Raw genomic sequence first — 19673 nt, forward strand, 5'->3', positions numbered from 1 at the left:
GTACAAAAATGCTAATTCCGAAGGAACCATCAGGACAGGTCAACACTTGATACAAAGAATAATATATTCATTTGAAATGCATATTTTGATGGATTAGTACATTTTAAATCAGGTTTAGATCTCATTGTGTTGAATACAGAAAATAGAAACAGCTTCAAATGACTGATCGATATAGATTACATAAACTATAGGATCTAATAAGTAACTGCCCATGCATCAAATCCTGGCAAACACAAACAAAACAACCGAACTCAACCCTAATAAATAATAAACTGCAATTTCTGACATTTATTGAGTATTCTCTGGGATGCGTGAATCACTTTCGTGATCTGTTTGTGTATGTGTGCTCTCTTCAGAATTCCACAGCGATCCCTTATCTTTTCCCCTCTTCTGGAATGCCAGGAAGAGAGCGAGAGAGCGAGGGAGGAGTGAATGTAAGAGATGAACTAGTAGTGGGAGATAATAAAGACGAAGAGGGGAAGCTTCGGTTTTGAATCAGGGTAGCGCTCTTCCTCTTTCTTTATCGCTGATGGATGAGTGGGTTTTAAACTCATGTTTCATGAGCGTCTTACATACAGGATCAACTTCACAAAAGATCCACATCTCAGGTCATGAGAAACGGCCTTTCAAGCCCTGGGCTCTCCAGTACTTCATTTTTTATCTACTGTACATCACTTGCAGGAGAAAAAAAGAACGTGAGAATATAAAGAATATAGATGTGGGAAAACGAAAGGTTCTAGTTGAATGTGTAAGGAGAGAGGACTATTGTAATTGAACGGCTTGGGCACTTTGTAAAGTGACATAGGTGAAGAATTCCTTCAAGAAGGATCATTCTCATATTATCTGAGGTGCTTTCTAGAAATGTTCTTTCTCGTTCTCATACACCCAGGCCTGGCTGGCTCTAAAGGTTCCTCAGTTCTCACTGGTCCCTGTGTCTCCATAAACATGCCATGTAAGAATGCAAATATATCATCTACACAGCAACAGGAAAACAAGGGCAGCACTCCCGATTACTCATTATCTCAAGAGTTTACTTTGTATGTCATGCACAGTGGTCTAGAGCAGGAGTTCCCAAACGTTTTCGTTTCAGGACCCACCTAGACAAGTACAATCCTTTCAACCCCCCCCTAAAAAATATTCTGAAATGGAAACATGGGGGAAAATACAGACAAAAATAAGAGAAACTGTATTTTAACACAACAATTGATTGATTTGGAACGAGTAAAAACATAACGATATGTAAATGATAACAATATTCGTTTTGGGGTAAACTATTCCTTTAAGAATGAGTGAACTGTAGCAAAGAATTGTGGGTACTCACACTGTGCCATTACCCTTGGGCAGCCCCAGTGCATTCACTGGCGGTGGAGGAGGTGAGACCGGAAGCACCGATACCAAAAACCCGGCTGGTGATGGGGGAGTGGACGTGAAGGGGGAGGAGCTTTCTGAGCGGGTGGGGCTTGATGTGACAGGTGGAGGGGGCGGTGGAGGAGGTGGAGGGAAATCCTGTGCCGAGCCAGAGGGAGAGGAGAGATTGCTGGAGCTGAGGAACGGTGGAGGTGGTGGAGGGAAAGAGGGAGAGTTGGGAGACTCCACGCTGCTTCCTTTAGACAGCAGCGGCTGTTGTTGGAAGGGCGGAAGAGTGATGCGGCTGAACGGTTTTTGGACAGTCGTGGGGGATAACGGGGAGGTGATGCTGGAGCTTGAGGAGGTAGAGGACTGGGTGCTGTATCCCATCGGTCCCCCGCTTGTCGTGGGGCTCTGAGCAGCGATGAACTGCTTGGGTCGGGCGTAATTGAAGGTGCTGGTCTGCATGGTGCTGCTCTCCAGCTCCTGGAAGGAGGGAGGAGGTGGGAGAGGAGGAGATGGAGGTGGGACTTCCTGTGAAGGTTGCTGAGGAGGAGGAACCTCTTGATTTGGCTGTTGTTGCTGCTCTAGGAGGATCTGATCTTGAAGCTGCTTCAGCTGTGCGGCGTTTCTGTTGAGGAATAATTCAAATGAGAAATGCTTAGAATTAACTTTTCATTAATGCATCTATACACGACAAAAAACTGGGAGTTAATAGAACCAACTAGCTGTACAGTTGCACATAAAAAAAACAATAAAAAAACAATAATTCACTTGAAACAACTAAAAGAATACTGCTGTGTTGTTTTAAACCAACGTTGGGTAAAATAGGGATGAACCCAACAGCTTGTTTCAAATAAAAAATGTGATGAAATATAACTATACAATAAACTAATAATGAGAAAGACAACAATCTAACGGATAAACACAAAAACGGATAAAACTGAACATAATTTGAAACCAACACACATTTTTTAGAGTGTATAGGCTACATTGTACACAGATACATAGATGTCAACTATTACTGCTCCATATACGAAACTTTACGACCATATACGAAAAATTGTACACAATTTTGTTGCTGTCATCACTAAGTAATAATAAATCAATAGCTTTTATTCCTTAAAAATCAAAGATTCCACGATATCGCACAGCTTCTGGGATAGCCTTTCACATGTGAAAATGTTTTGCTTTCTGTTTTGATATTGACTCAATATTACAGTTTTTTTCAGGATACTTTGTAACGCCGTGTCAGCTTAGCAAACGCATTTGTCTTGTTGTGTTGTAATATGGCGGACGACTTTTGCATGTCACCCCACAACCATGAGTAGCCTAAGACATACAGTCAGTGTTGGGTAAGTTACTCTGAAAAAGTAATTAATTACTAGTTACTTATTACACATTCAATAATGTAATTAGATTACTGTACAAGTTACTCTCTTCAAAAAGTATTTAATTACTTATTACTAATTACTTTCTATATCCTACATCAACCTTGATGAGTTAAGTGATTCAAGGATAGACATGAAACGGCTCTTTTCATTCATTCAAATAAATAATATTAAACTACATAAAGTATTATTAGTAATTACAAATGTGAGAATTATACATTAAAGCACGGATTTTAAAGTTAGACTTTGAATTTTGATGTCAATTCCTCTTCTGCACACACACATATTACACAAAGTATTTAGTTTAATTACATCAGAAGTAACTGTAATTAAATTACAGAAAAAATAAGAGTAATCCCTTACTTTACTTTTTCAAGGGAAAAGTAATTATATTACAGTAACTAATTACTTAGTAACTAGTTACACCCAACACTGCATACAGTATATATGTTATATGGTAACAGCTACATTTACATTTACAGTTAGTCATATAGCAGACGCTTTGATCCAAACGGCTATGAAACAACACCAAAACCAAGGACATGCTATATAACATATGAATGTATGAATATAGTCACAGCTAAAGTCATTACATTTCTGTGTATTAGCAAAGATATTAATATTAACAATGTTACAATGAATGGCGAGGAATGCAACGCTCAAAATGGACGCTCTAACGAAGGAAGTCCTGCCTTCCAGTAAAACGAGCCAATCATCAATCAGTAAAGCCTGACGATTCTCTGGGGCGGGGCTCTCGTGAGGCACTTAGGTGCAGTAGATGAGGAGACCTCGAAAAAGGCTATTTTTAGCGCAATTTAAGCTAAGCAAACCAAAGTTAAGACACAGTTCAAGTCATGTCTAATAATTTAGCGGGAAATATGCGGTTTGATTTTTATTTTTGCCAGCGATTTTAGAAATATATGCCTCCCCCTATTCAAGCAGATTGGACTAGCTATGACGTAAATAGCTGATCAGATGCGTTGCAAACATGGCACGACTTCCGTAAATGGTCTTTGGTATTAGCTAGTAGCATCACCATTTAGCTACAGCCCTTCAAAATTTCAAAAAAACTTGTAAAGTATCGTATCGCTTATGTAAAACAAAGAAGCTAAAACTTTAAATCTACAAAATGAACAGGTAATTTTGTCTTTTTATTTTAAATAAATCAACAAAGCCACACACAAAGAACAGCGAGTGATATAATAAAAACACATTGGGGGGTAGAATACCCCCCAATAAAGAAATGAAAATCCAGTGAAAAGAGAGTGATATGCTATCTTGGGTAAAGTTTAAATTATGATGTCAACCGCATGTAAACGTAGAGAAAGAAAGTGAAACAGAGACATTGTGCGAGTCGTGTTAATGTGGGTGGATGATTGAGCATTGCAGTACGTGCGTCAAACCCGTGGCCTCAAGTCACGGTTCCCCCCACTTATACAAACACAGGACTGACCTCCACACTGTCATTTGCTTTTCTATACACTAGATATTTGCTGCCTACAGTTTTCCATCATCTGAAAAACCTTCTAGTCACTGCATGGTCTGTAAGAAATAATGTGCACAAACCCCAACCTGCTCTTCTGATATTTTTTTCGCACATTAAAGTGATAGTTCATCCAAAAAAGACAATTATGTCATCATTCACTCACCCTCTAGTCATTTCAAACCTGTAGGACTTTCTTCCACAGAACACAAAAGAAGATATTTTGAAGAACGTTGTTAACCGGCACCCATTCACTAGCATTGGTTTTGTGTCCATACAATAGAAGTGAATGGGTGCCGGTGCTGTTTGGTTCCCAACTTTCTCATCCCATTACCTCTTCTGCTAGAATCTGCTAAGATGCCTTTTACTGAAATTTGACCACATCACCTTCTGTATAAATAAACAGCGCGCCATTGACTATTTACCGTGCAGCTACAAACATGGTAAAGTGCGGCTTTGTGCTTTTCTGCCAGTCCTCCTGAATCTCCTGAATCCGAGTTGGTGTGATTTCTCAGTGTGCTTTGTGAGGGGATTGGGGGGTGTAGGCCTGTCACATCCCGAACCCTGTTTAACCTAATTATTTCCAGATGTCAACTAATGAGTCAATGTGTTTTCCCTGCTTCTCTTTTTTGTTCAAATGGATGAGGTGGACGCTCTATCCAAGTTTGAGCGAGCTGAGAACTCCTTGGAGTTTGTGTTGAGAATGAGAAAAATGGGGAATATGCAATGTGTGTCAGTAAGATGCCAAGGTGTAACACAAAACCTAAAGCACAAGATCAATAAATATTTTTAAATAAAAAGGTTATTTAAAGAAAATAACACTTCAGTTTAGCCCCATCATATACTGTATATAGGCAACATACACATTTATTCCAAATGTCATGTATACAAGTTGATACTAACAACTATGATGCTAATCGTGATCATTTAAAATGCATTTGCCTATATATTTTTAATTTATACGTTTGGTGGGTTAAACAAAGCAATCTCCGACGGATGTTTGATATCACGTTAAACAAATAAATAACCATCTTCTCCTTTTGTCTCCTCAACATCTTTCTGTTTTTTCAACCGCCTGTACATTGGAGTCTCTTACAGGAATATTTTGGCAGCTGGTGAAAGGCTCTTGGACTCGAGAGCTTGGGCTGCTGTGCTTTCATTCCTTTTTTGGCTCTGTTTTGAGTCTGAAGCGCTAGCGTTCAGGCTCACTTCTTCAAATTTCAATCCCTGCAAACCCCACGTCTCTAAATTCTGTCTCCTCGTTTCTTTTTAAACAAGAACTTCAATCTTGCTCTTGTTACCACATTTTTACCTCAGAAATGCTTTTTTTCCCTCTTCATCTTGCTTCTCTCTCTCTCTTCTGAGTAAGAGTTGCCGGTTAACGGTCGGTGGAGGTCTGGCATTACAAGTCCCTCCAGAAATATCCCCCTCACTGCTCCTGCTCTTAATATCCCACCTAATAGTTTCCAGCATTCAAGAAATATCACAATGTACGATCGCAGACCCGCTTTCTAAAAATAGCTTTGCAGGTTTCTTTGCTTACTTTCCTTGTTGCATTTGTGGAATTCTAACCTGAATTGATGGAGGGTGGTCAGCCAGTACTGACATAATCAGTTTGCCTTAAAAGGCACAGTGACCATAAATAGGTAGCATTATGTGCGCCCTTAAATTCAGATTATTTATTACACCGTATTCAGACACGGTATATTTTCATCTTAGATGTGGCTTCTATGAAGTGCACGAACAGCTCTGGATAGGAAAATTAAACCAGCTCGTAATGTTCGAGGGGCCCTTGCTTAGGATTTGAGATCATCAACAGAGGCTGGGAGGGTATTCCATGTGTCATATTTTGTGAGAGAGCGGTAGAGAGAGTACAGGAAAGTTTGGGGAATAAAAAGGATCTGAGCATACTGAGAGCTAGATTTTAACTCAAGTGACCTGCATGACCACCAGAACTCATCGCCCAATTTAAAGTGATAGTTCACTCAAAAAAAAAAATTCTGACATCAATCACACTTGTCATTTTGAACCTGTATGGCTTTCTTTCTTACAAAGAACACAAAAGAAGATATTCTGAAGAATCTAACCGAGCAACGGTGGTACCCATTCACTTCTATTGTATGGACACAAAACCAAGTCAATGGGTACCCCTGTTGTTTGGTTACCAACATTCTTCAAAATATCTTCCTTTGTGTTCTGCAGAAGAAAGAAACTCATGTAGGTTTAAAATGACAGAGGGTGAGTAAATGATGACAGAGTTTTCATATTTGGGAGAACTATCCCTTTAAGCACATGCGCAAACCTCTCTGCTATGACTCCCTGTTCCCACAGGTTTTTGGGTCCAGCATTGTATCCTGATGACACAATAAGGGGCGCTACTGTAGATTTCAGTGGGTTACTAATGGAAAGATGCATAATGGTTCCATATGCTGATAGCATGAAGCGCTTCTTAAATAACAACGGACTTCAGTCAAAGACCACATGAAGTAATTCACTCAAATTTTCTAACAAATTACAAGGTTTGTTACAAGTGGAGATATAGCAGACCCTCTTACACAAACACAAAACATACACTTCACATTCCTGCACTTACACACATTCCAGTTTAATTTAGGTACATGTCTACCAAATGCACACAAATGCAGTTCCCACTGTTTTACTGGAACCCCAGAGAAATGAGCGTGACCTTGCTTAAAGCGCACACACACACACACACACACACACACACACACACACACGCACGCACGCACACATACACGCACGCACAGAAATTGATCAAGTCTGTTTTAAATCATAAACTGTTCAGCCGATTACAGCTTACTTAAACAGCTTCGCTTAAACTTTGCTTAAACAATTTGTTCACACTGCATAAAAATCTTAGTTTTCAAATCAAACTATAGGACTGCTTGTACACACGGTCATGTTGCATTCGATGAAACCGTTTCAACGGACGCGCGTGCGTACCTGACCCCCAGTTAACTTCCGGTTTGTGTTTGGCTAGTGTCTAATAATAATAATTTTATTTTATTTAATTTATGTTAATATTAATTTACCTTGTTATTTTACTGTATTAAATAAACGATTTGTTGAATTTTGTTGTATGTTCATTTTATAAAAATAAAAAATTAGTTGAATGGGTCCTGTAGTTCGGTCGCATTTAAAGAAACCATATGGTACACTGACATCTAGCGGATGAGCTTGGTATCGGAGTCTAAATTCAAAATATCGGAGAGACAAGTTTAGCCAAGTAACGTTTTTTCCCGGTTTCTTTTGATTGTTATCAGAAATAACATACAGGCACTCTATTGTTTGTGAATGTATACCGGAAGTTCAGTTGGGGTCACAAAAGTGCGCATGTACAGTAACGTTTGTTTATGTTGTTAAGATGAAACCGTCTATAGGCTAGTTAATATCTGGTGTATCTTTATTGGTTGCTATGGTAATGATGTAAACATCAACATGATAACAGAACACTTTCACATATTAGCTGTCAGAACTTGACTTAGACTACAAAAATATATTATACTATGCACAACAACTTAAAGCTACAGTTTTTAAAAACCGCCGCTAGATGGCGCACGATCAAAACAACAACAATGCCGTAGCTTGATGACGCTGTGAAGGAGTGTGGAATGATTGGATCTGTTGTCTTCAACTCCACCGCTTATGGCCATCAATCAGACTGGAACGAGAAATCATGTTAGCGGATGTGGTCAAGTTTTATAAATGTTGCGAATAATTGTGGTCCAGAAATAAGTGACTGCTCGAAACAAGCTAGTGGTTTGCTAGACGCTAGACACCACTTCTGCATCTGTCCACGACACAGTTGTCATGCGGTTTCTACGTCAGTAAAGGTTGTAACAAAGGGGAACGCGGATATGAATCCATTGACAGGCAACTGCACAGCCCCGTGTCAATGTTTAGAATGGTGATTTTCCAACGATTTACAAGTAGTTGGAAACATTTGAGATATTGTAAGTACTAAGCTGAACAAAATATATATTACTAGCCCTAGTGGTTTTTGGATATTTTACTGCAAAATTGTTACAAACTGCCCCTTTAAAACACAAGCAACTAACCTAAAAATTTTAAATGATCTTTTTGTTGCTAAACAAACTTTTTATTCCTGGTGACATAAAAAGTCTAAAGAGTACATCTCTGATGTAAACTCACTGTAGTCACTCCATCCTTTCCACATCCAGCCTACTCAAAGAATTCTGGAAGTCTATATTATCTTGCCTGTCAGTCCGTTTCTTATTTGGTTTTCTTCTTCCTCCTCTGTCTTACTCACTACTGCGATCCTCTTATCTTCCTCTGAAGTCTGTCGTGCTGTATCTGAATCAAATGCAGACAGGGAGCTAAACTGTTGCATTAGTCTTCTAGTCTTATGAGAGCGGCTAACTACAGGCATATGCTGGAATGATACACTAAACCACTAAAACACTATCGTGAGTCGTGACATGAGGTCAGACACACACTCATCAGCTTTGAGGCAGTGACATTTGTTCCACTATAAAACACTGTAATTGCAAAATAATGCAAATTACATGCCCTTTAAAAACAAAATGGAAAGATGCGGGTCAGTGCACTGCACATTGACTAATTAGTCCACCAATCACATTCTTTCATGTAGAGTGAACCAATGACATGACACAGAATTGATGTGAATGTCACTAAATCGGGCATTGCTGATAGAGATTAATGGGCCTAAATAGACTGGATGCACGGAGTGCTGCCTACGTATTTCCGGTAAAATCTCAGGGGGCGGAAAAGCTTCCGGGTGGTATTCACCCATAGCAAATGTGCTTTACCAGCGCTCGTTTTTGGGGGAATTAACGTGTAATATAGATTAGTGAAATACATCGTATTGTTAAAAGACTATATATTAAACATGTAACGGGTGCTATAATACAAAACTTTTGTTTAGTCATGACCTGCAGCTTTTAAATACACACGTGACTGTGGTTCCTTCAGGCATGGCTGTGTCCCTTTTTATGAAGCTTCACAGAGATTTAATAATGTTCCGAGCATGGATTTACTTTATTACACGTCAGGATTTAAACATTAACTGGTACTACAGTTTGTTGTCATCACTTTAAGAGTGCAGATGTGATCGAGCCACAGCACGTCAGCTACTGAAGATCAAATGGTTTATTGGTGAAAGCGCTAGCATTAGCTAATGCTAAAGAATAAACGTAACACTGTGGATACATAAATTTGGTTTTAGTTGTATAGATTGAAATGTAAATAATAATAAAGTAATTATATAAATATATACTTAGACATTTCAGTACAGGTGCATATTTGTTTATGTACGTAATGCATTATATGTGCTCGTGCAGTCGTCCATATCATTGTTCTTAGTGTGTACTTTTTGTGTGTAGCTAAAATTTCGTATGCAGCTGTGACATGATAATAAAGATACTCTATTATCAATATGTAATCCATTAATGTAAGCTTCTTGTATATAATAACTGATACAGAGACATTGTTAGGTAAAATGCAAATACAAAAACTATTAAATACGTCAAACAAATGCTTTTGATTTAAATAAGGTTTTATATTGGAATATTGTAAAGTAAAATATTTTAATATTTAAAATGATTACATTTAATGGTCTATATCAAATTCTCACAATACACAGTAAAAATGCTCACTACTATTTAAAAAGATGTCCCTGTTCTTCTGTTATCCCTCTTAACCATTTCTCATATTTCTTGTGGTTAACAGTACGACTTTGTCTGTGATCCTTGGAAAACTACACAAAATTTAAACAATAAATTGAAGCTTAAGTTCACAGCTATCCTTTGGTGTGTCCTGCTCCTAAACTTTGTGGCTTCACTGAGTTCATAATAATTCTGAAACATGTCGCTGATCTCCTCTGTCATCTGATTCTGACTGTGAGCTGAGAAAATACATATAGCCTAGTATGAATGATTTGAAAATCACACTCGTAACATAACAATGGGAGGTAAGTGAGAACGTTAACATTTATTAAAAAACATCAACATTCAAGTTACTGTCATCAACTTAAGGTGAATTATGTACATGTGTCTGTTTCTTTACAGCTAACCTGCATATCAGAGCCATATGACAGATATGACAAATGTGTCTTACCGGGAAATGTGTTATTGATATCTGGTCAGATTCATACAAATTCGTTGTTTAAAGGTAAAGATATTTAAGTGCTGAAAATCATTGATAAACTCGGTGTAAAGATGATGTCATTCAGTGTTATCCAGCCTTAACGTTATGTGCTAGATGCTAATAGCAATAGCATTGTTCTCCCATCATTGTTCTGTCTTCTCCATTTTAGCAGCTGACAGTCTCGCAATGCTGACGAACATTGTTTATTGTAATCCGGCGAACTTTATGTAAGCAGCGAGTACAAATATTCATCTTTTCCTCCGTCATGTTCACAGCTCTAGGTAGAGCTGAATGGCTTCCGGTGGGGCAGCGGACGTTTTCTCGCACCCTGAGCGTAAGCGCGGAAGTGACCGTGCATCGTGTCTATAAGGGCACATTTAATTGGATGAGAATGAAAATAAGGCTGTGTTGTAAAGTTGCTCATACTTCAAATCCTATCTTCTTTTCATCCTCTTACTCTTCCCTTTCATCTCCTTTATTTGTTCTTCTCACGCTAAATTCTTGTGTCTACCCCTTTAATTAAACATCTCAGATCAGATGTAATTGTTGTGTTTACACCATGTTGCACCAGATTCAAATCACTGCTTAAAACGTATAAAAGCTGAATTCAAACCCGCAGATGTGCTTATACTATAGGCATCATTATCGTGCTTTGGGGTCAAATACATACAATACAAATACACACATGATTTCAGAGTAAAAACGTGCCTTTTGTGTGAATGTTTCCATGCGTGTACATAAGCTCAACTGTTAACCGGCTGCAAATCACAGGAAGCAGTTTCAACAAGACAGGAAGTTGTTGAGTTTAAAGACTTGATAATAGAGGACTCCCTGTGTTTACAGAGCACCTCCTGAATTGTGTGTGCGTGCATGTGTTGAAATAAAATAAAGTAATGCTTGAAAACTAACAATTAAAAAATAAGCTTTGTACAAAAGGCTTTCACAGCCTGTGTTTGTGTATCAGGCTGTGAAAGAACACAGTCATGTCAAATATTACAAAATTTATCTGAACAGCTGAACTGAAGCCACATTGCCAAAACAAACACAAATGCTTTTTGCTACTGGGGTAACAAAACCTGCTTCATATTGGACATGACAATGCACTACAATGGAATGCGTTTATGAAACCGAGCAAACCGAGACTAAGGAGTATGATGGAGGAAGCTGAGATATCCCAAAAACCATACATACACGCTATTGTAGTACACCCGATTCACACTGCTCACCTTTATTCACTTGTAACCACACCCTTTGTGACATCACCATTACATCAGCATGCTGCTAAACTGATGATTAATCATAATTAATCATTTGATTTAATATTAAGAACTGATTCATCAGATTAGAGCCTATAGATCCAAATGCCTGGACACGTACTGTATATGATCACAGTACACAGTCATTTACAGTTGCAAGCTGGAAAACTTGAGTCAGAATGGTGGTGGTGCTGTGATGTAAATGAATTTCGAAATTTTCTGCATTTACAACGTCGTGCAATGATGTGGTATAGTCATTCAGCCTAAGCATTTGTTAAATCAGTCCTTCCTTAAACTTAGTGGATACAATACTACCACACCCAAACCCTGCCACTGCCAGCTCAGTTCACTTTCGTATACAGCATTCGGTACTTTTGAAGAATCCACTTCATGCAAAATACAAATGCATAATCTATACACCATCACACAACCTAATTCAATAAGCATATTTTTTACAATCAGCACAGATTTTTAAGTTCTTGGATTGCAAGAACAATCGTGCAACGTATCCAAGGCCAACTGCGGGATCAGACTAGCGTCTCTGATTCCCTGCAGATACATAGCCTATACATAAACACTCACCCATCGAGACACAGTATTCATGCCACAGACAGAGAATGAGAGCAGGATACCAAGTCTGATCCTTCCATTAGTTCTTAATGTAACAGCAGTGCTGTCGATCACAGAAAAGCTGAACCGGATGCATTCTCCCGCCAGCACAGCCACTAACATGCATTAAATCATTTGGATGCTCGCCACGTTACTGTGAGCAAGGTTTTCAGGAATCTTCCAATTTTGGCCGTTGAGTTTAAAGAGGTCAACAGAGTACATAAAGAGGACCTTACATGTTCTTGAATATGCTCAAAACAACACTTTTTCAAAATCAGCTAGTTGTTGCATAAACTACTAGTCGACTAACTGGTCAGGTTAAACATAGAGGACATGGGTTTTGTTTTTATAACCTGACTTTTTAAATTTGACTGATGCTCATCAGCATCGGTGCTGTTTAAGAGAGAACAATTAAAGCATCACCTCTAAAATTATTCTAAGGAATAAGACTTGACTAACAGACTAGTCAAACTATGGAGAACCATCTCTAATACATCTTGGCACACAGAAATGGACTGGAAATGCTGATTTTGAGCGCTCTCTCTGATTACAGGCATTGGCAGAGCGTGTTCCTGCTTTGGGGCTGCTTGACCCAGATCTGGTCTCACAATGCGGCTCCCGCCCAAGCCAAACGGCTCCATGCGCTCCACACTCCCCACCAGACCCGTGAAGGAAATGTCCAACTTTCCATAAAGATGTCAGGCCAACATAAAAAGGCTCATTCTCTTCTCCAGCTCCCACACTCACTTTCATGCCTGCGCTTTTTATATTCTCTAATTTCACAGTCTTGCATCGTCTCTTTCTCAGATTGAAACTTTCTCCATCTCTCCTGTCCTCCCCTGTTCCTAAGGCATGAATGGAACCTTCAGTCACAGCAAGAACAGTAAATGTGTTTAACATTACATCACTTCATTTTAGGTCCCATTCACTCGTTTCTTACTTTTCCACTCGAGTTATCTGTAATCTAAACGGCTTGACCGGCACAGTCCATTATTCCAGTTTCTTTCTCTCCTCCCCCACAGCTTTCTCCTCTAATTGCATGCACAGCACATAAAATAAAACCAGACTGTTTTCTTTTCACACAGAATGTCCCAATGCATCTCTCTGTCTTTCTCTCGCTCTCGCTCTGAAAGTGTGTATATGTCTGGATTGTAGGAATGTGAGCTGAAGACATTCCTCTCTGGATTGGCCGAGAAGACATCACCATCAAATGGGATTACCAGCAGGAAAAATTGAGAGAAAGTGAGAGAGAGGGAGGAGTAAGAACAGGAGAAATCAGCCCTAAACAAGGCAAGCAAAGCAACAAAGAGAGGTAGAGCCTTCATGAACCGAGACTCTGCTAAACCATCTATTAGGTATTGCTGCCTACAGCTACAGTAAGTGCCAACCCATAGAAACATTAAAGTGCTAATCATTCAGCTGTGCAAAAGACAAAGCCACTAACATAACATTTTTTCCAGATATTTTGGAAGCTTTGAGTTTATATAACCCACTTCTTTGCCAAGCCCGGCTGCGCTGTGCTGACTAACAGTATTCTGAATCTTAATGTCACATTTGTTTCTTTCTGTCATCTCCTGCTTGTGTTATTCTCATGTGTCACTTTGGATAAAAAGCATCTATTACGTGAATCAACGCAAATATACATCTATTGATGATTTGCAATATCAAGTCAGGCGAGTATGAAAAACACTTCTTATGTTGTTTTCGTCTACTGTCCTAAACTTAAATTCAAGTCTTAAGTTGTATTCCAATGGATGTGTGCAATTGCTCTGAATTAAAACTACAAGAAATACTTTTGCATACAATAAAAAACTAATAAAAAACAACAAAACACACATAAGTTGCATCTTAACAAGTTCTCTTTAAACATTCAATTTATTAACAAAAAGTTGCTTGGTTAAAAAGATCCGCTATAAAAGTTATTTTACAGATAGTTTAAAAAGTTTGTACCTTTTTCTCCACTTTGTTAAAGTTATTCCCGTTGCATGTAAGTAATTCCTTACAGGTGTGCTTGAGTGTGTATAAAGCAAACAACTGTGCGCTCTGTCAGGTGCTCTTGTCTTTATATTAGACCGCGCAGACAAGCGCTGAGTGACGGCGGTGTCTACGTCCAGCGCTCTGACTCACTACTGACTGCAGTCTGCCGCATGCCTGTCACAATAAAAGTCCTAAAACGCGACAACTTCAGCCATAAAAGTCCCCGCTGTCAATTATTTTTAAACAAACCGTTTTCATGTGTAAAGGAGTTACACTGTGCTTACATTTTTTCAGAAAGAACAGATTATGGTTTGACGTTGTAAGTAAATATTTGAGCTAGGACTTTGTTTACAGCAGTCCATACATTGGACATCACAATGAATAAAACTGTACAGGTAGACATTTATATTTATAAAACCAGACACAAACTGGAAAAACTGAAAAATTGTGGTCACAATGCATTTCAAATAAATTGAAAGTCTTCAAATCTAAACCATAGATAACATCTCACTCTTAAAAATGATAAGCTTGTTTTAAAAACGCCCTCTACAGTATGTAAACTGAACACACACAGTACAATTTTACTCAGATCACATTATTCTATATTTCCACATTTTTGTCCACTTTAAACTAATGAATCAATGTTTACAGTGATTCAAACTTTATCTGAACATTGTATTTATTTTTTCGTCCTTCAGTCAGTTTGAGCTTGTAAGAGTTAGAGATACTTTAATCTGAGATGTTTAGTGACAAAAATGTATTTACTTTGCTCTGCGTACACAGAGACTTAGAATTATTGGTTAATTTCTACATCTGCTGTCGATTAAATGTTCTGGAGCAACTTTTCTCTTTCTCATCCCAGTTCACCTACAAAATTGTGTTCTGTGTGTACAGGTTTGACTGTACTTGCGAGGGACAAAACTTTGACAATGCCCTCACAAATATAATGAGACACGTTATCAACTCATTTTTGTTAGTTATACTTTAAATTAAAAAAAAGGTTTGTGTGGGGCTTAGAGGTTAAATTAAACAAAAACATCATTAGTCTGGTACGAAAACAATGAATGTCTATGAGATGTTTTCCTAAATTATTGCATGTGTGCGTTCTGATTTTAAGGCCAATGGGAGAATGCAGTTATCATTTCTCTGTTGTTCTGTAATGTCTATTTATAAAATTGTTCTGTATCTCTGTGTGTTCCTCTCTTGGCTCATTTGGATGTCAGGGGTGCAGATGAGTCGCCCCTATGAGCAAGAGCAGGCAGGGAGGAAGAAGTCCATTCAACACCCATTCTAATCCTCAGAAGTGAGTCATGACCGTCAGTAAAGAGCAAGACCATGTTTGCTAGTGTCAATCACTACAATGTACATCAAGACACCATTTTTAATGACAAACTGGTTATCATTACTGCTAGTACACTTACTGATCTCATGTTGAATACAGTATCTTTTTGTTTTGCTGGTGTCATACTGTACTTTTATTAAGTGAGTGATTAAAAACTACATGATACAAAACATCGCATATTAAAAAATGTGTTATTGTGTAATATGTATGTATTACATATTTAGATGAATAACCCCATATGGACACAATGCGATTCTCTAGAGTGTTTTAGATTCAGAGTGTCATAGTTAGTATGCCACGAATAACCCTCCAGATCTAGAGACCTTTAAACAGAAGATCAGTTGTGGTTTTAACTTTCCATTCTGTCAACACACAAGTGCGTGCTGTCATTCCACAACGCCTCTCACCCACCCTCATCATATTCACAATTCATTCAATTCTGTCCAGATCAAATATAATAATGACATCATTAAAATAAGAGTTCTGATAAAGCACCTACAATAAAAATGTGTCTGCATTTGGATGATTTAAATATTCAGTCACACTACTGTTATGTTAATGTTGCATTTTTTACTTTTATAGTTCAGCCCCTTTAACTTTCATTGTAAGTGTGTAACAATTAATTTCATGACTTGAACAACTGAATACAACTTACTACAACTACTTTTTAAAATGAAGCGACAAGTTTAGTAGTAAAGTTAGTAATAATAGTTAGTTATGAAACAAAGTAACTTTTTTTTACTTTTATCCAGAACTGATTAAACATCATCATAACCACTTTAACCAGTTTCACTTCTCATAAGCAACTTTCACTTTCTTCTCCCCTCTTTCTCTCTAGTTTCCAGTAACAGATTTTCTATTGAGATGGCCTGTTCTGGACTCTCTCTTCCATATTTGGAAAGCGGCTCAATTCCCACTGGGTCACTTCTGCACTGCCAGCCAATAGAGTGCTGAACCTCCAATCCTCCAGCCAATCCCACATCCCCCATCTCCTTATAAGGACAACACAGGTCAATGGTGTAGTTAGTCTCATTCTAGCCTTCTTGGCTTCTGTTCCTGTAGACATTGTCCTGCTCTGTCATTCTAAAGCAAACTGTCTGAGCTGATCCAAAACAAAGCTGATGTTTTTACTCAATAAGTCATCAGGGATATATCTGACAACTTAAAAAAAATGTGTAGCCAATTTTTTTAGCATAACCGAGCCCCTTTTTTATTATGCATACTATATTGCATATAAACACAAAATAAGATTCAGTCCACAGTGGAAACCCCTGAAGTTGAGTTATTTTCTCAATTTATTTTTAGAGGTGCAAGAAGGATATGAAAATATTTGGGGAGCTGTGTCACTCAACAATCCATCTGCGATTGACTTTTTTGGTGGCGTCCCGTGTTAAAACTGCATTTCCCTGTTGAATGTGGCCTCTATATGTGTGTTTTCTTTTAGATTCGCTTCTAAACCACACGCAACGCCTGTGTAAGAAAATAATTGTTAATATACCATTTGGGTCTTTACGAGCAACACCTCGTAAACAAAAAGGCTTTGAGAAACAGCACTGAGTCACACGCCAGAAATGCAACCAGCTGATCTGTGTGCCACGGATTTACCCATAACACAAGAGGGTTTCAATGCTGCTCCCAATGCTAAAGCTTTGCCTGTGTTCACTACCAAAATTAACACTACTTGAATGAACTGACCAGAAAGACACTACTGAATGAAGTGAAATGCTGACTCTTGTGACATTAACAATATGCAGCAGCCTCAATAATAACACTGACACATTTTACCACAGTTTTGGCTAAACTTGTGTTACAGGATCACAAACTGTTAGTGTAGCAGTGAATGTGTGTAATACCCACTGATCTATATAAATGACTGGATTGCTCATGACGTCATTACACTGAAGCTACCGCGCCGCCATGTTGGTATGCCCAAACGTTCTATTAAATGAATAGGGAGTTATCACATATGAATGATAAAACAGTAACTTACCAGTCCCCGTTTTTATAGCTAAAGTCTCACAGTACATTCTTACAATGCAAATGTCTTAAGCATGTAAATGGTTAATTTTTTAAAGTCTGGAATTTTCCCGTCTTATTAGAGTGAGTCTAATTTTTATTACTATACATATCAGATCAGCAGACTAACGAGAAACCTCAACATATGACAAATGTGCTTATTCTGAAATCTAAATACATATAAATACATGCTGAATATGTTCTTTAAGTCATGAAGCTTTATTTCTAAACATTTACACATGTGCCATTACAACAGTGTGCAATTCACACGCACGTTCTATATTGTTTTCTATACGTCGCTCTTCAGCCCAAAATAAACATAAACATGGGAAAAAACATCAGTGAATTAATTTAAACACGTATCACGTGCCTAATAAGCTGAAAAACGGGTTATTTTAGATCGGTATTTTGACTGTAAGTCAATGGCGCTCTCTGTCCGTTGGGCATACCAAGATGGCGGCGCGATCTCTTCCGGTGGCTTCACCTCCTGCTGTTGGTTTAGCATTCTAGACGCAATCCAGTTATTTATATAGATCAGTGGTAATACCATACAGAAGTCACATGTCATGTACGGCTCAGGTGATTGGCTGATTGGCACTGCCATTGAAATGAATACTATATTATAAACTTGTATGTAAATTATAAATTTAAAACTAGGACATTTTGGGGCAGTAATAGTTCTATTAAACAACATATTGTATTTTTTTCCACCATCCTAATAAATTATTCATAAACACCAAAATCAAGAGTTAAAAAGAAAGCTGGTGTGGTTGTGGTCTACAAGAAGCAGGCTCACTGAAATGTGACCAGATTCCTTGAGACCGTGCCTCAGTTTGCTGCAGTTGTCTTTAGTGTCCATGACGACCACCCCACTGCGGTTCACCGAGGTTTGTGGTGGGCGGGAGAGTTTGATCTGTGTGGTATGGCAGCAATGCAGTCCGCATAAAGATAGCAATACACAGCACTTAGCAAGGATTAAAGACTTCCTTTCTCATCTGTTATTCTCTCTGTCTCGCTCTGTTTCTCCGTCTGTCTTATTCTCTTTCATTTTCTGTCTCATTTCCAACACGGCCATCCACAAATCCAAAATAAGCAAAAATCCCAAATGCGGGGTAAAAGTTTAAATATGAATACAATAATGAATAAGAAGGTAAGTGTTGCCTAATTTGCTGCCAAAGAGATTTTCTAGAAGACATTTTGTGTGTGTCACAGACATGATGATTCAGGGTGTAGAAAGGATTTCTTGCTCCTCGGGCCATGACCCAAGTCTCACCCCTGAGCTTGTGGTGCATTAACACATTATGCTGGTCCTTTTGTCACAGGAAGTCTATTATTATTGTCTTACTGTCTGTCTCTGGTGTGGCTCTGACAGGATACAACACCTTTTACTTCCTGGCAGAACATATAGCGTATAAATGTATAACCCATCATTTCACCTCTGTACCGACACTCCACTGCACCACTGAAAATTCACAACAGCATTGGTAATGAAAATCGAGAAAACGATTAAAATAATCAAGTTAAACAAAGTCTCAATAGCCAAGATAAAAAAAAATGTAAGCTAATATTGTTGAATTGAATAGAGTCCCTATGACTGTTTTAAAAAAATAATTTGAGTTTTTTTAATCCCTTTTATCATTCACTAGTTCATTTTAAACGGATCTGTGGTGTGACAAATTTGTTTTTAAAAGCACAAATATTCCATGTAATCCCTCACGAATTGGGTTTACATTGACTTAAAAAAACGTTTTTCTAACACTTTGCAATAAAAATAAATAACCTAAGTAAATGCATTAAGTAAAATGAACTAACAATGGACGATATAGACCACTTCAGGTGACGTAAACAATGCTGGTTCAACACTGGTCCAGAATATTTTATATTTTTAACACTCCACAAACGTTTGAACAACATACAACCAACAGAACATGTATAACCGAATTAAAATGTTAAATGAATCAATTTAAGATTTAATTATGTATGTAAGATTTAAAAATATAATAAATAAAAATGAAAATGAAAGTGCCTCTGGACCAGTGTTTACTTCTTGCAAAGTGGTCTATAGTTTTTCAGCATGTATTACTTCTTGTTAATGTTAGTTAATG

At 38.0% G+C, this 19673-nt stretch overlaps 1 protein-coding gene across 5 annotated transcripts in view; it reads right to left on the reverse strand.

Moving 5' to 3' along the window:
* palld (palladin, cytoskeletal associated protein) overlaps positions 1 to 19673 on the reverse strand; it is a 76085-nt gene that overhangs the window by 12862 nt on the left and 43550 nt on the right. For all 5 annotated transcript variants that reach the window (XM_057352750.1, XM_057352755.1, XM_057352751.1 and 2 more), the window contains one exon: positions 1322 to 1978. In XM_057352750.1, coding sequence (XP_057208733.1) covers positions 1322 to 1978 — 657 coding nt within the window. The remainder of the gene's footprint in view (positions 1 to 1321; positions 1979 to 19673) is intronic.

The sequence above is a fragment of the Triplophysa rosa genome, linkage group LG15 (assembly GCF_024868665.1).
Source record: "Triplophysa rosa linkage group LG15, Trosa_1v2, whole genome shotgun sequence".
Classification (NCBI taxonomy): Eukaryota; Metazoa; Chordata; class Actinopteri; order Cypriniformes; family Nemacheilidae; genus Triplophysa; species Triplophysa rosa.